The sequence below is a fragment of the Medicago sativa genome, chromosome 8, assembly GCF_051527215.1.
Source record: "Medicago sativa cultivar Bolivia chromosome 8, Bolivia_mono, whole genome shotgun sequence".
NCBI classification, from domain to species: Eukaryota; Viridiplantae; Streptophyta; class Magnoliopsida; order Fabales; family Fabaceae; genus Medicago; species Medicago sativa.
In genome coordinates this window covers 35832864-35850262 of record NC_140756.1, presented here as the reverse complement: position 1 = coordinate 35850262, position 17399 = coordinate 35832864, and the positions used below count along the sequence as shown (strand labels likewise).

General features: G+C 35.5%; 3 protein-coding genes and 1 pseudogene across 3 annotated transcripts; 1 reads left to right on the top strand and 3 right to left on the bottom strand.

The window, feature by feature from the left end:
• The first annotated feature begins 773 nt into the window (after positions 1–773).
• Positions 774–4752, top strand: LOC146898812 (disease resistance-like protein DSC1; annotated as a pseudogene).
• A 204-nt stretch (positions 4753–4956) lies between these two features.
• LOC146898811 (putative glutathione S-transferase parC) lies at positions 4957–6657 on the bottom strand. Its single transcript, XM_085734293.1, has 2 exons — positions 5988–6657; positions 4957–5689 (listed from the first exon to the last, which is right to left on the bottom strand). The coding sequence occupies exons 1-2, from the start codon at positions 6300–6302 to the stop codon at positions 5345–5347; spliced, it is 660 nt and encodes a 219-aa protein (XP_085590419.1). The 5' UTR covers positions 6303–6657; the 3' UTR covers positions 4957–5344.
• Positions 6658–8172: 1515 nt separating this feature from the next.
• Positions 8173–9446, bottom strand: LOC146898810 (uncharacterized). Its single transcript, XM_085736620.1, has 3 exons — positions 9233–9446; positions 8573–8944; positions 8173–8501 (listed from the first exon to the last, which is right to left on the bottom strand). The coding sequence occupies exons 1-3, from the start codon at positions 9444–9446 to the stop codon at positions 8173–8175; spliced, it is 915 nt and encodes a 304-aa protein (XP_085592746.1).
• A 6178-nt stretch (positions 9447–15624) lies between these two features.
• On the bottom strand, positions 15625–16543 carry LOC146898809 (uncharacterized). Its single transcript, XM_085737787.1, has one exon. It carries the CDS (start codon positions 16237–16239, stop codon positions 15739–15741), a length of 501 nt encoding a protein of 166 aa, XP_085593913.1. The 5' UTR covers positions 16240–16543; the 3' UTR covers positions 15625–15738.
• Between the last annotated feature and the right edge of the window lie 856 nt (positions 16544–17399).

The window sequence follows — 17399 nt, the reverse complement described above, 5'->3', positions numbered from 1 at the left end:
CATATAATAAAAAACCCTAGTTCTATAAAAGGATACACACTCGAGCAAGTATATTCACCTTTCTTTGCATGCCTCCAAGTCCACGCATCTTGAAGTCGTACATCCAAGTTGTTAGGAGCTGGAAGCTGATGAATATAACGAACAATATCGGTTGGTATCATAGTAGCAAGACCTTGTAAGTTCCACCTACCATCCTCCCACACATCCTTCAAACAGATAAATGAATCACTGATGTTAATGAATGGAACCAATTGACATAGGGGACCGAGTTGTGTCCAGTCAGTATTCCAAATCGATGAGTCTCCGGAGCCTACACGAAAACCATACCCTGCAACAAAATTTGTAATGGCATGTTGAATACCACGCCAAGTGATTGAAGGTTTATTATGTTTCTTGTTCATCCATAAAGACGTGTTGCCCATGTATTTATGGGAAAGAACTTTCACCCACAATTTATCTTTATTATGAAGCATGTTCCACACTAACTTACCGAGCAGAGCTAAATTGGTAAGTCTAGCTTCACGAATACCTAGGCCACCAAAGCGTTTAGGGGTTGTAACCATATTCCAATTAACATGATTCCCATCACCCCCCCCCCCCCCCCCCCCCCCCCCCCCAAAGCGTTTAGGGGTTGTAACCAAATTCCAATTAACATGATACCTAGTTCGAGAGTTCCCATCACCGATCAATTCTAAGTGTAACACAAAACACTTTCTCTTTTGTTTCAATATCATCGCTCTCTCAATTCCAAATTTGCAGCAACAAAAAACAAAATGAACAGAGTTCGTGGTTTGGTACCCTATTCGATTGTAGACAACGTTGTTGTGTTTGATTCTTATGCGGTTCAACCCCACGACAACATGCTTTCTTCTGTAATACCTACAACAACACCAACAACAATGAATTCAAATGTCCGTCTGGGACCAAGAAGAACCAGGATCAATCCATCAAACGTTCGTGCTGTTTTGAATGCTTCAGTTCTTCGGGTGCATACAAACTTCGGATTGAATCATGCTGATGATCATTGGAACTCAACTCAACAACGTGAACCACCAACAACACGGTCCGATGCTTCGAAATCCGACAGTGTAGAATCCACATGTTGTATATGTCTTTGTGAGTTGTCTGATGCTTCGGCAGCAGTTCGGATGCCACGATATTGCTGTTCTCACGTGTTTCACAGAGATTGCATCCAAAAGTGGATGTTCGTCAAAAGAACATGTCCTTTATGTAGGAACAATGTTTAGTTACAATATTAATTCTTAATATTAATGTAGTAATCAGTTTATTTGTTATTGCTTAGTATTAATTTGATGACCAATGTGTACGATTTCAATTATTGGAATGAATGAATGCCTCTTTTTTCACTTTTCACACTGACTACAAAACCCTACTAAGAAATTGACCTTTATCAAACTTCTATTATAGAATTTAATCCACATTTTCATGGATAGTTTTCAGTAGTCTTTTCAATATTGATCTTTATATCAATGTATGTTGTTGTGAACATCAAAGACTGAAAGTAAAATAACTCTTTTAATGTTATTTTCTTCAAAGTATTTTTGAGAGTACCAACATTCATGTTATGTTAGTGTCTTTACAATGGTAAATTGCTGATCGTTTACTTCTATGTTGTTAAGAAATTTACTGTCTAGATATTTGACGTTCTGGAAAAGTTTTAGGTGATGGAGTGAATATGGAAAAGATTGATGTTGCTATTGATGGTTTATTTTGATGCTGTAGCTATTTTTTTTATATGGTTTGTTGCTGCTTGCTTCTTTTTCAGATGTTGATGTGCTGAAGTACAAAGGGACTCTGATCATAATGTTTGTTGGTTTTCTGCTACCGGTGTCACTATTTTTACTTGAGCCCTGCTATTGTCTTTGTTGCAGGGGATATTTATGTATTGAAATGGTGTTAGTGTTGATGTTATCGTCCTTTGGCTGCTATGGCTGGTTGGCTATCTCTTTGTGCTGTGCCGATGCTGAAATGATGTTGTGTACATTATACCAAGAGGTACCTTTGGAATGTAAATGATTTGGATGAAAAGCTTGCTCTAACTTTGATACAGAGAAAATTTCAAGTGGATTTAGAAGTACTGGATTATGTTTGAGAATCCAAAATGTGCATGCTTAAAGCATGGGTTAAGGAGCATGAAGATGGAAGCAACTTGGTGTAAGGAGTGCATTTTCAAAAGAAAATATCTTTCTGTAATGTAAAGGTTTTAGTGCCATGTTAGGGGTGGAAATTTGTGACATATGAGAATGAGGAGATTTTGATTCTTATGTTCATATATTTGGTTACATTGCTAAAATATAGCAGAAACATGTGAATGTGTCAAGGTTCTGTAGTTTTTGCCTAGTATGTTGTAAACTGGTGGTTATTTTGAGTAGGCCTATGTTGATTACCATACAATACACAAACCATATTTAAGCGTAGCAAGCATCGCTGACCCAAAAATTTAGGATATCAAATCGTGTATGCGAACGAAAATGCAAATAGAACTCCAATTGTAGATATAAAATGCACAAGTGCCTTTATTTCTTCACATTTGATAACATAGTTCCCTTTTTTTTTTTTTTTTTTTATTGTATAGTGATAACAAAAGATCTGTACCAAACCTGAAAGTTGCAACTTGCATGCTTATAACTTCTCATATAGTAACTATTTAATTGAATAGCATGAAAAAAATTGTTCATTCATGTAGTTTTCATGCCCAGTATCAATGATTCTCTGGGTTATAGACATGATGTGAGCATATATCTACGTTATTTTGTCAAGATAAAAGACTTCAGAGGTTTTAACTTTATATCATATAATACTGAGTTTGAGGCTGATTGGAACAATAGAGCAACAAATGTAGGAAATCTCTCTCTGTTTTTTTTTTTTTTAAGTACAAGTGTTTTATAGAAAATGTGAAAAACATTATTACTCTAACCATCTTTTATCGATGGGTAAAGCACTGTTTTTACACACACGCCGAGAAAAAAACAACAGCCTTTTGCATTTTGGAAATTTTTACCAACCCTGGGTAGCACTTGGTGAAGATGATCAACCTAAGATTTCTCAAATTCTACTCTCGGTCGGGTGAGAGATGTAGTGTCTCCCTTTCTAATAAGTTAAGGAGTGCAGGTGTGTAGCTTGAAATATATGAATTTTAATTCAAACATTGTATAATATGTGATTGATGTTTCTTTGATTTGTTACAGGATCTTACTAATTTAAAGAAAATGGACCTCAGCTGTTGTGAGAACTTGATAGAGCTTCCAGATTTCTCCATAGCATCGAATCTCCAAACTGTTAACCTCTCTAGATGTGTAAGGCTGCGTCATGTTCACGCATCTATTTTATCTCTTCAAAAACTTGTCAATTTAAACCTGGTTTGGTGTAAAAAGCTTAAGAGTCTTCTAAGCAATACCCCTTTAAATTCTCTGAGAATTCTCGAGCTCTACGGCTGCTCAAGTCTCAAGGAATTTAAGATGTACTGATATCAATGAATTGCCTCCATCAGTTAAGTACCTAGGTTATGAACTTGGAGCTGAGTAGCTGTGTGCGCCTTCGAAATCTGCCAAATGAGTTCTCATGCCTGAAATCTCTTGGCCGTCTGGTACTTTCTTATTGCACGCTACTTGACACATCGAATCTGCATCTTCTATTTGATGGCCTGCGTTCTTTAGGATACCTTTGTCTCGACAACTGTTGTCACCAACTGCACGTCCTTGGAGACCTTCTTCACCTGTCCTGCTATTGATGAACTACTACAAGAGCACAAGGTATTCATTTCCTTCAAAAATTGTGTGGAATTGAATGAATACTCCCGCAATGGTATTATGTTAGATGCCCAAGTCAGACTAAAAGAGGCGGCCTATGTTGATGTATCAGCAAAAATAGAAGGGAGTGAGAGTGACCCTTGTTTCTTTTTTAAATCAGAGGCGACGTCGTCTTATCATCATCCACCAACTGTTATTTGCCATGGAAGTAGAGTTCCTGACTGGTTTTACTATCGGTCAACTAAAGTATCGATAACCATCGAACTTTCAGTCTCACATTCTCCACAATCCAACATATTTGGTTTCATTTTCTGCCTCATTCTTCCTCAATCATTACCAAATGAAAAGAATCGCAATTGGAAAATCGGATGTGAATGCTACATGGAAGGTGGTGAAAACATCAGAAACACAAGTATGTGCTCTTTTGCTACAGGATTGGTTTCAGATCATGTGTACCTGGTATGATGAAATTTTTTGTTTTGACATGTTTAACACAACTGGAAAAAGTAGAACCAATGACGACTATAGTGCTTATAAACCAAAGCTTTCATTTAAATTCTTTGTTGAAACCGAGGATAAGATGAATGTGGTGATTAAAGAGTGTGGGATCTGCCAAATCTATGGTTCAGAATATCTTAGTTTTGTTGAACAATTAGGGTTTGAGTTGGAGTTGGGAAATCAAGCAAAAAGATGTAGGGATATTTATGAGTTAGAATCAAGCTGTTTTGAGAATGAAGATGAACAAAAAGATATATTGCATCAAACAAAGAAACAGAAGGTACTATTTTTCACTCATTTCAACATTGGAGGAAAATATTTGGAATAATCTTGCAATTATTAAGTCTTTTTATCACACTAATTATGAGGTTGTTTAAATAACATCCTTTGATTTTCTTACTTTAAACTTCAGTCACTTTAGAGGAGCCAAATTCCTCATTTATCACCTCAATGTATCAATCTATATATTCAATCAAACACTCTCTTAAACCCTGTGAAATATGTCTGCTGTAGCTAGAAGAGGCATTATGCAGTCCTCAATGGTAAATACAACAATGACTGTGTGCTTCTTATATGTCTCTCAATCTTGCTCTCATGTATTTCACAAGGATTGCACTAATAAGTGGCTCAACATTAGCAAGACATGTTCTCTATGTCACATAAATGTTTAGTTTGGAAAAGTTTCATGTTTATGTAAGAAATAGTCTGGAAAAGTTTCATGTTCATGTTCTCTAAGTAGTTTTCATTGTTTTTGTAATAGCTTTCCTACATACATACATATAACATATATGACTCCTCCTCTTAGTTAAATCAGGTACTATGTTTTATGTTGTGATTGTACACAGGGTTTATGCAGGATTTGAGTGCAGATTGGAGGTGATTGGAACCACATAGCAACAAATTAAAGGAAGGAAATCCAAATTTTTCAAGTGTAAATTTTGCACATCATTATTTGAAAACCTGCAAAATTTGCTATATTGGACCAAAGCACTAATAGGAAAAGCAAAATTGTTCAGTTTACATTTTCAAGAAAACAAGACCAACAAGTTCAATTTCTCAGAGTTCAAAGTGTCTTCTCAGTCCAACTCATACCTCTTCCTATAGTTAATAACAAAATCATACACTTCTTTCTCATCAGCAACAGATGTGGAAACACTCTCCCTTTGCTTGCATCTCTTTGCCCAAGCAATCAACTTATCACACTCTTCCTCAACTTTGAAGTTGCATAATTTCTCATAAGTATAAAACCAACTATAGAAAGGGATCAAAGCAATGTCAACAAACCCAAATGTGTCACCACCAAAATAAGGTTGGTCTCCAACCACATTCTCTAATTCCTTTAAGCCTTCAATCAACTCCTTCTTTGCCAATTCAATCTCATCTCTCTTTCCAGCCCATATCCTTCCTCCAACATCACCAACCTGCATTTTTTTTTAACACATTAAAATGAATAAAAATTAGCATATTCTCTTTCACATTGATGCAACCAAGTCTTTAATAATATGGATCACAATAAGATGAATGATAAATCCACCATTGATGAATGTTTCCTATACTCATATCTCACTAGGAAGGAAAGGATACAAGTATTATTACTTAATATCAAAAGTTACTGCTAACAAGTAAGAAATTAGATATTGTTATTTATTTACTGGTAGGTAAAAATATGTTAAGCCATTGAATGGGACACAGAGAACTTTGGTACCTAACAAAACTTACCTTCTTGTTGACAAAATCAGCCCAAAATCTGGCTTGAGCTTTCTCATAAGGATCTGAGGGTAGAAATGGGACCTTATCCTTCCAAACCTCATCAATATACTCAACAATAATTATGGACTCAGAAATTGGTTTTCCCTTATGGATAAGAACTGGAATCTTCTTGTGAATTGGGTTCATTTGCAAAAGCATTTGGCTCTTATTTTCAAGATCTTCTTCCTTGTATTCATACTTTATCCCTTTTTCAGCCAATGATATCCTTGCTCTCATACCAAACATACTAAGCCATTCATCCAATAATATCAACTCTTCTGCCATTGTCAAAGGCAATCACAGAGCTGAGAGAATTGGAATGAACAAGACTTTCAGGAAAACTTGTTGAAAATGAGACAAAGCTTAATAATCTTTGTGGAGTAGTTACCATTATATGAAAACTTTAACATATTTAGAACATTTTTTTATAATATCATTTAATTAATAACATGTTTTTTGCGGTGGAAAACCACATGTAGGGTATAAGAAAGTGATCATTCCAATAATTGAACATGTGCAACATTACACATGAAATAAAGATAAGAGAAGCATGTTCCCAAAAAAGAGAAGAAAAAAATAAACATTTATTTATTAATGTGTATAAAAAAGCTATCACAATTTTTTTTATCAAAACTATTACAAATACATTGAAAAAGGTAATGCACAATATTTCTTAGATAAATGAAATTAGTACATGAAAAATATTCTAACTAAAAATATTTCTTAAACAAGAGATGAAGGAGGTTTTTGAGATGACAGATTAAACAAAGCAAATGTAAAGTCTTCATTGTGAAGAAATATACCATTAAACAGTATTACCATTGATACCATTATTAGCTTTGGTAGTAGTATATTGATGTGGCTTTCAATTTTTCCACAACTAATAGGCTAGTCTGAATTTCACATTTTTTACTAATTTTCTTCATGTATTAATATACTTTGAATGTTGAATAAATACAGGACCTCCAATGGAAAATACATGCAAGTTTCATAGTTTTCAAATATGTGCTACAATGAGAGATTAAAATTTACATTTGTGGTTAAAAAATAAAGACGAACTTTGTTATGGCACAAAATTTCTTGATGCTTGAACCCTTGGCACAAAATATGTTGTGACACTCAAACCCTTGGCTTATTGCACAAGAAGGTGACAAAAACAATTATTCAAGCTAAAGATACGTCCAGGCCTGTACTTGTTTTATAACAATCTTTTTATTTATATAACTATTATAGTTACTGATATTAATTGTGACTGTGTTATTCTTTTTAATAGATTAAGTAATTTATTTACATGCCTTGTTCATTTGACACGCTACACTGAGAATCTTCACATCATTGAAATTTTGAATTGAAATTGCACTTCTGGTTCATTGAATATTTTTTGGATATGAATATGGTTTTTTTTTTTTACTGAATCAAGAGTGAGGAAGACATCAAGGAGCCGCTGAACATTCCGACTAGGTCGGCACCTCAGGGACTCCAATCCTCTGTCGCTCACTCGTATAATATTATTAAAAAAAAGGGAAAATATATGTACAAGAAGGGGGACCAAACCAAAACCCTCAAAAGAAAACAGAAATTACGGAAAACGAAAATTAGGTAACCCAGACCGGTCCCTAAAAAAATCCCCCCGAACAAACTCGGGCATAATGTCCCACCAAACCAAGTCCGTATCGACGTGACCATGACACGCAAGCTTGTCCGCGCAACCATTTCCTTCGCGGAATATATGAGAGGAGAGCACCTGCATACCATGAGAAATTTTTGGCAGAAACTCTCCAAGTACACCTTGCTTTTGCACGAAATCTATTAACATTTCACCAAAACAAACAACCAGTCCACTTGTTTCGCTGCAGCCTTCTGTTATGAGATGATCAGAATTACTTTTTCTTGTCCATGCTTGGGATATCACTTCATTTTTCAGCCTTCTCAACAAATACCTGAAAATATCCTTATTAGCTTCTCTATTCCATAAGTTACCAGCTAAACCTTCCCTTGCCAGGACAGTATCAGTGATGTGCAATCCACCCCCAATACTTCAATACTTTCAGGAAACAGCGTCAATCTTCCATGTATCACGTCTACATTAGAGATTTTGACCTTTAATCCACAAGGCGCTAGTTTCGTCGACCTCTAATGTTCCAATAAATAATCTTCATAAAGACGGAGTTGGTAACGGACCCCGGGAGCGGGTTTGGTAGTTTTTAATCTTCTTCATGTTACTCTTAGAAACAACTGTGGTATAACCGTCCTCTTTAGCCACATTAGCAACAACCAGTGCCTTTTGAATGACCTCTAAATCCTTTGTAATTATAGGGCAGCGATGCGGAATCACAGTTGCAAGGGGATGTGATTTAATGAGAGGAGATGTTACCGAAATTTCCATTCCTACAGGGTCAGCATGCGCAACTCCCTTATCATGAGTGTGAGCTTCAATTATTACAGACAATTCATTATTTTGAGGCTGCAGCACCGGTTCTAACACTGTCGTGTGCTCCAATTCATTATTACGGACAATTTCGTTGGCAACACATTTTCAAGTGCTAAATGATAACCTGATGCAGACTTATCCACCTGATCATTAGAGATTGAATCGAGAGCCTTTACTGTTTCAGGATTTTCAGGATGAGTGACAGCGGGAACACTAACCGTAGGATGCTGTTTGGCAGACTGCTCAAGTGTCGCAACTGGTTCTAGACTTTCAGACACCGAAGCCTTGTTAACTAGATGTTCAAAAGCTATTGAAGACCCCACGCCATAAGGGTTATCACGTGGCTGCCATTTCTGTTTTTGTGGCTTCTGTTGAATAATTGCTTGTTTCCCTTTTTCCTGCTCCTTGTGTGCTTTTTCGCTTTCCTTAGGTTCCGGATGCAACCAATGGCAGTTCTTGACCGAATGACCAAGTATTTGGCAGTGTGTACAAAACTCTGGCAATCATTCATACTCCACCTCAACAGGGAAAGCATATCCTTCCCTCTCCACCATAATCTCGTAAAACAGACGACGGGAGACGTCAATATCCACCAACACCCTCACGTAATGTCCATAGGTTCTTTTCTGAGTCGCGGTGTCTATAATGAGCGGGGTTCCAATCGCAGCAGCAATTTCCATGAAGGTTCTGTCTAACAAATTGTCTAACCAATTTCCATTAAGGTTCTATCAGACCTGCGCATGAGTGAGGCACTGCGAATAGTTATTAAGATCCTTGGACCAACGGGAGAGCCGCAATAGGCCCGGCTTAAGATTGACAGTCCCCATTGCAAGTGAACTACGCATATCATCATCAGAAGAAAATTTCAATTCGTAAAATCCACGTCCAAGGGAAATAAAATTCCATGGTCCTTTTGTTTTCCAGTGTTTCGAAAGCTTGTCAGTGACTTCTTTGGCGGTATACGGCTTATCGCCTTTATTCAAACAAAAGACTCCCATGAATGTGATGTTTGCATCGCACTAACCCTCTGGTGTACACGGCTTCAGTAATTTTTATGGATAGATTGTCACCTCTGATAGTCGGGAGAGGCAGTGATGCAGAAGCAGATGTCGCAGGTGACAAGACCTGTGCAGGAAGCCCTAGGAGGAGGGTGAAACCCTAGCAGAGAGCGACATCAGAGAACCAATTTTCCATTATCAATTTTTTATTATATGAATCTGGTTTGCTACATTAAAATTGTTGTTTTTGGATTTCCAAACTGTTAAATTTGAATTTCCAAATTCTATAATCTACCGAAGTTGTTACTAGGTTGAGTCACGACCAGGTCGCTCTCTTTAAGACGTTTCGTGGCACTACCCAAAGTTGTGCAAGGTAGACTATCAACCACGCCGCCTCCAGGATAAAACAAGCCCAGCTACAACTGTTCGATTAACTACTGCACAGTAGAAAAATCGTTCGAGAATTACACCCTCACAATATGGCTCAATCGTTTGATCGAAGCCACTCGATACGGTACGTAACCGCTCTATTCGAAACCGTTCAAATTAATATGGTATTATTACCATTCTATTATGGTGCTGAGACCACTCAAATATGGTGTTACCACCATTCTAACTTCTCCAAAACATGAATATGGCACTACGACCACTCAAATATGGTGATACCACCATTTCTCCTTAAAAAATAATATATATACTGTTAAGATCATTCTTTAATATGATCTTAATAGTACTCTATATTCCGAAGAATCATATATTATCGAAGGGAATATGAACTTAAGACCAAGGGACTATGGTCTTAAGAACACTCTTAATACCGAAGGGACAGAAAGGAGTAGAAGCAGAAGAACGATTTGTTAAAATCGAAAGGGAGAAGAGAGAAAACCGCACAGGAAGCATCAACTGTGAGATTTTGGTGTGAAGAATCAAATGGGGCGAGCTCTCCTTTTATAGGGAGAGTTTGTAACAAAAAACGAGTGACTTGGGGATTAAGTCTGCTTAATCCTTAAGCAAACGCGTTTTGTTTCTTAATTGGATATATCCGGAAGTTTCTGGATATGCTTTTGGATTGGGTCGGATCGTAACAAATTTATTTGTTACGCGTAGCGCTTACGGATAATGATTAATTAATTAATTAATTAATTTAACATTTTCAAGTGACAAAAAAAAAAATATAATTTTTTTTAATTCACGACCCATATATAAACACTTACTAGTTGGGGTGACCCTCCAATGTGGGACATTTTTAAGTCACACCCACACACTAGTTCTTTCATAGTGTTTTTCTATCCAATTTTCTTCACTAGAATTAACTAGTGTTCCAACAATCCCCCACTTGACTTCAAAATGGTTTCGTAAACTTTTCAATAAGATTTGCTAATTTACAAAGGTGTCGCCAACAACTTGAACCTTTGCATAGTGGAAGGTATTCTGATTTAACAAGAGTTGCTTACAGCATTGAACTCTATCTCAGACATAGAATCCACACACAAACCTTTTCATAGGTGTATTCTAAAAGCCCGTGCGTTTTAAGGCCCTGCACGTGTATCCCGGTTTTAACGAATGCTCTAGGAATTCTGCCTCGAAATTCCATAGGACCGGCCTAAGTTCCACATTCGTATAGGTGAGTCTATCAAGGGTACTCCTGTAGCTGTGTACCCCACTCAACATAGAGTATAGATCTCATTAAGAGTTACTATTACCTCATCCTTCTTTCGCTGCAGGATCATGCTTTCTATATTCTTTATCTCATAGCATGTTCTACCACTTCATGACTTGTTATTACCCATTGAACCTATTTCTTGGGATCTCCAGTCATCTAGGTCGGGTTACCATCACTTGTGGGCTATAGGCATTAGTCCCATCCTACTGGATGTTTCTTGGTCTTTCTCTCTATTAAGTCCTTTCGTCAAAGGATCAGCTAAGTTTTCATTCGTACGTACAAAATCAACTCTAACCGCTCCATTTAGAGATACACTCTCTAATCGTGCTATGTTTTCGCCTTATCTGTCGTCTCTTACCATTGTAATAACGATTCTTAATCTTTGCAATAGCCGCGGTACTATCGCAATGAATTAACATAGCCGGTAACGGTTTCTCCCATGAAGGGATTTCAGCTAGCAAGAATCTTAGCTAACTTGCTTCTTCACTAGTTTTCTCTAGTGTTCTCATCTCAGATTCATTCCATAGTGGACTGAGTCAATATCATTTGTTTTAACAAACAACTCCTCTAGTGATGCTCAATGTGCAAACACTAGTCACTAAATATTCATCTGAAAGATGTTCAATTCTATATCTTGTACCATTTAAGTACAATATGTTACTCCTAGTGAAGTAATCTTAGAGTCATAGTCTTCTTAAGACATCTCATGACTCTTTCTATAGCATGGCAATGCTTCCCATCCGTCTACTAGTAAACTTGCACAAGAGTTTCACGACATCGACAATGTCGGATCTAATACATTCAGTGGCATACCTAAGTGCTGCCAATGATGCTCGTATATTCTGTTTTTCTAATTCCATCTCAAGTGTTCTTACACTTGGATCATAATATGTGATTGCAAGTTTACATTTCTTTAAGATCTTCTCAACTTTGTGAGAATTATCAAAAAAGTTATCTTTTCTGATCTAGTAATCTTGAAACCAAGAATTACTTCAATTTTTTTTGTTTAGGTCTTTCTTATCAATGTTGTTGATAAACAATGATTTCACATAATTCATAACATGAATCTTTCAATATGAGCAAGTCGTCTTCATAGAGATATATGATCGTGCAAATATTATTTGTCACTTTCATTCACTTTATACTCATTCGATAACATTAGAATGTCAAATTTTTCATGCCATTCCTCAGGAGTTTATTTTAGACCATTCAAATAATTATCTAACTTACAGACCTTGTTTTCTTGTCCATGAATTGCAAAAATTTTCAGGTTGTTCCATATAGACTTGTTCTTCTAGTTCACCATAAAAAGACAACTTTCACATCCATTTGGAGTACTATCGAGTTATAAATGGCGGCTAAAGGGACTAGTACTCTTATGGATATGATTTTCGTGACTGGTGAATGAATGTCGAAGAAGTCTATATTTTTCTCTTTGTCTAAAACCTTTGACTACAAGGAAAGCCTTGTATTCATCAACCGTACCATCAGGTTTTAGTTCCTTTTTTTCAAAAATCCAAATACAACCGATTGGTTTTGCAACTATGAGACAAGTCAACTAAGTTTCATGTTTTGTTAGACTCTAGAAAATCCATTTCATCGTTTATTGTTTCTTGCCATAATTCAGCATCCATTAAGGATATAGCTTTTTAAGGCTTAATGGATCTTCTTCCATTGTATAAACCAAGTTCATACTCTTTAGCAATTTTAGCTTTCTTACCTCCTTGAGGTTCTATAACATCTCGTATGATGTTTTCCATAACTATTTCTGATAATTGAATGTGATCAGATTTAGTGCCCCCACTAGTTCTTAATTTTTTTTTTTTTTAAAGGGAATTTATTTTGCCCCCACTAATGTCGTGCTCCCATTAGAGCCCCCACTAGTGCCCCCACTATTCTTTGGTTAAAGGGGTAAATATTTACATAGAATTCGACATCTTTTAAATTCTATGATCACTTTAACATTTAGGTCATAAAACCTATATGTTTCGTTATTTATCGCATACCCGATGAATACATATTCATAGGCTCTACTAGTGAGTTCAACTCTCTTGGGGTCTAGGATCTAAATATAGTCCAGATAATCCCAAGTTCAAAAATAAGACAAGTTGGATTGTCTTTTCTTCAAAAATTTCTTAATTAGAATTTTTGTTCTTAGACTTGGGTACTCTATAAATTTCAATTTCGTTATAAAAAATTGAACATTCAAGCATATCAATTTTATTTTCCAAAATTCACAGTCATCAATAAATATGATAAAAATATCATTTTATCATTTCTAATTTATGTGTCATCAAATTAACACATATCATAATTTATTATGTTTAGAGATTCAATTCTCTAAATTCTGATTTATATGAACTTTTGGTTCATATTTCTTGACTGCAATAAATAAAATTGTCTAATCATATAACGTTGGAATTAAGTCCAAGTTACTCAAGTTTAAAATTAAATGCTTGTTCACACAATAAATTTTGATATGTCAAATACAACTAATAAAATAGAAGGAGAGTTTAATTTTGAACATACCATCAAAGACGTAGTCTTTTTCACAAGAGTGCATGGAATACAAGTCATTAGACATGTTCTTATAGGATCAAAATCCTAACATAATTGAGTGTTCTAGTTTATATATATGTCTACCAAAAATTGGTGCTCAAGCTAATAGTTATAATCAAAACGTAAATATATGTTCAATAATGAAATTTACCAAAAGTAAATTAGTTAGTTTGATGTGCTGAGCAGAAGCAAATTTTGGTAGAGTAGGCACACAATGCTATGTTACACTCAATTTTCAATTAGAACCTTAACGTCCTTGTCATTGCACTGTACAAAAATTTCCAATACTTGACAGTTAATTATATCATGCCGATCAGTTATTTGTTACGCTAAATACTTGTCTTTTGTCAAGTGGAAATTAAAGCACGATGCATCAACCAAAGCAACACACGAGGTTCTATTCTTCAACTATTCACAGTCCGATTCTTATTTCGAAATTAAATTTCAAAGTCGTATATGTGAATTTCTTAGTGTTGTTGTTATAACAACAAACACTTCTTCGTTTCAATCGAAAGATGTATTTTTATAGCTTGATTTATCCTTAATTTATTTAGGGACAACTGAACCTCAATAAGTAACTTCTTCGGTAGACATAGCAAATCGAATCGTCTTAAAATTGTTGTTTTTGGATTTCCAAACTGTTAAATTTGAATTTCCAAATTCTATAATCTACCGAAGTTGTTACTAGGTTGAGTCACGACCAGGTCGCTCTCTTTAAGACGTTTCGTGGCACTACCCAAAGTTGTGCAAGGTAGACTATCAACCACGCCGCCTCCAGGATAAAACAAGCCCAGCTACAACTGTTCGATTAACTACTGCACAGTAGAAAAATCGTTCGAGAATTACACCCTCACAATATGGCTCAATCGTTTGATCGAAGCCACTCGATACGGTACGTAACCGCTCTATTCGAAACCGTTCAAATTAATATGGTATTATTACCATTCTATTATGGTGCTGAGACCACTCAAATATGGTGTTACCACCATTCTAACTTCTCCAAAACATGAATATGGCACTACGACCACTCAAATATGGTGATACCACCATTTCTCCTTAAAAAATAATATATATACTGTTAAGATCATTCTTTAATATGATCTTAATAGTACTCTATATTCCGAAGAATCATATATTATCGAAGGGAATATGAACTTAAGACCAAGGGACTATGGTCTTAAGAACACTCTTAATACCGAGTTAAAATCGAAAGGGAGAAGAGAGAAAACCGCACAGGAAGCATCAACTGTGAGATTTTGGTGTGAAGAATCAAATGGGGCGAGCTCTCCTTTTATAGGGAGAGTTTGTAACAAAAAACGAGTGACTTGGGGATTAAGTCTGCTTAATCCTTAAGCAAACGCGTTTTGTTTCTTAATTGGATATATCCGGAAGTTTCTGGATATGCTTTTGGATTGGGTCGGATCGTAACAAATTTATTTGTTACGCGTAGCGCTTACGGATAATGATTAATTAATTAATTAATTAATTTAACATTTTCAAGTGACAAAAAAAAAATATATAATTTTTTTTAATTCACGACCCATATATAAACACTTACTAGTTGGGGTGACCCTCCAATGTGGGACATTTTTAAGTCACACCCACACACTAGTTCTTTCATAGTGTTTTTCTATCCAATTTTCTTCACTAGAATTAACTAGTGTTCCAACAAAAATCAAATATATATGAGAACCATTTGAGCAGTGTTGAACCATGGTTTTGCAATTTTTAAATGAATTTATAAAAACCTTTCGTGCAGTTTTTTAACGGAAGTTTTTCTAAGAACCTACAATTCATAAGGTGCATTATCTCAGAATCAATGATTATAGATACAAAATGCAATTTAAATCTTTGCAAAAGAATCAACATAATATCGCAAAGGGAATATACCACCTTAACAAAATAGATCATACACCAACAAAACCATTATTGAAATATTATATGTCTAGTCATGAGTTGAAAAAAGTTGCACTACAATTGACATCAAATTAAGAGAAGAAAATTAAAAAAGAGCATTATCAAATAAAAAAAAGTTATCCTGGATATATGGCTATCACAAATAAATTAAAGTCAGTACACATTCCTTCGACACAAAGGGCATGTGCTTCGAACACTAATCCACTTCCGAATACAATCTTTGTGAAACACATGTGAGCAGCAGTGTTGAGGCATCTGAACTACGCTCGAACCATTGGACAACTCTGTGAGACAAATACAGCACATCGATTCGGCCTCAGAAGACCATGTTGTTGTTGTTTCATGATGTTGTCGAGTAGTATTTTGATGAGTAGTGCGACTCAATTCAAAAGGAAAGTGGTGACCCATGTTGCTGCCGACAGAAGAATGATCAAATAGAAGAATATAATCATCTAGCATCATACCTCCTCCATTAATACGATTAAAAGAAGCAGCAGAAACATTTGGACGATGATTCAGAAGCCTTGTTCTTGATGATGATGAAGAAGACAACAAGTTATTGGCGAGAAAGGAATCGTTAAGGACAAGAACATTGTCTATGTTGGAACACGATATCATGAATCCTCGGCCAGCATGCCTCCTACTACGATTCATGTTTAGAGAGAGAGTTGATGTTCGATTGAGAGAGAGAGAGAGAGAGAGAGAGAGAGAGAGAGAGAGAAGTGGAACACAAACAAGTGTAGAAAAAGAGAGTGAGTGAGTGTGTTGTGAATATGTTAGGGTTAGGGCATGTATGCTTTTTATTTATAGAGAAAAGTATATGGGGTTATTATATTATGACCGTTACTTCTTGATTTTTTTCTATTCTTTTGCTAAATCTTTTTTATATCTGAGCTATCCCAACCGTTGATTTGTTGTTTAATAGCTGTCAATTAACTAGTTAAAACAAGGACTGTTATTTATTTTTATTTTTTTGTGGGAAACAAGGACTGTTAGTTAAATGTGAAATCCCCAAAGAAAAAAATATATCTTTTTGTTTTCTGTCACGAAGACAAAAGATCTGATTGTTTGTTTAGTTAAAGATTTTTTTTTTACTTAAGTACAAAAAAGGTTTTAGTATTTATTTATTTTTTAAAATTTAGCTTTTGTTTTTTTATGAATGACAATTTTATTTTTTATTTTATGAATGACACGTATAGAATCTTTGTGCTGAAGCAAAATGTTTTTAACCTAATTCACTTTGAAGAAACATTGATTTTTCTAAAACCTACATCGCACCCTTTCTCCCCAAGCCTTCATTCGAACCAGCTAGCAATGTGACTAAAGGAACTCTAGTCATGTGGACTGGCTAGATATGACATCAATCGTGCACTACTTGTGATCGCTCTTTAAGTTCAACTTCAAAGGTTATAAGCATTGTTATCAAAAACGCGACTTAAGTCCCAAAATCCTGGTTTTTGCGACTTTGCGTAGCTTCAACGACTCAAATCCATAGCAAAGTCCCAAAAACAGGCAAAATCCTATCAAAATCGCACAAAGTCGCACAAAATCGTGAAATCCATTCAAAATCGCAGGATTTTGATGGATTTTGAAGGATTTTGTTCATTTTTTTATAAGGGTCAATTTTTGATCCGGTTCGTAAATTGACCTGATTTGAATCCATGACCCGTTTTATAAATACCCAAAAGGCTAAATTTTTTCATTCTTTCACTTCCCCCACATTTATGTATATGTATTTTATGGACTTTGAACTTTAGTCATTTATGACTATATGCAATTTATAACATATATTTAACATTATTTGTGTTTTGGTA

Coding starts and splice junctions, on each gene's coding strand:
- LOC146898811 (XM_085734293.1), bottom strand. CDS start 6,302: ATGGCAGAAGAGTTGATATTATTGGATGAATGGCTTAGTATGTTTGGT. Junction 5,690..5,987: donor CTGATTTTGTCAACAAGAAG/GTAAGTTTTGTT, acceptor AAAAAAATGCAG/GTTGGTGATGTTGGAGGAAG.
- LOC146898810 (XM_085736620.1), bottom strand. CDS start 9,446: ATGGGAGTCTTTTGTTTGAATAAAGGCGATAAGCCGTATACCGCCAAA. Junction 8,945..9,232: donor GGGCCTATTGCGGCTCTCCC/GTTGGTCCAAGG, acceptor AATGATTGCCAG/AGTTTTGTACACACTGCCAA. Junction 8,502..8,572: donor GGTGGATAAGTCTGCATCAG/GTTATCATTTAG, acceptor AGCACACGACAG/TGTTAGAACCGGTGCTGCAG.
- LOC146898809 (XM_085737787.1), bottom strand. CDS start 16,239: ATGAATCGTAGTAGGAGGCATGCTGGCCGAGGATTCATGATATCGTGT.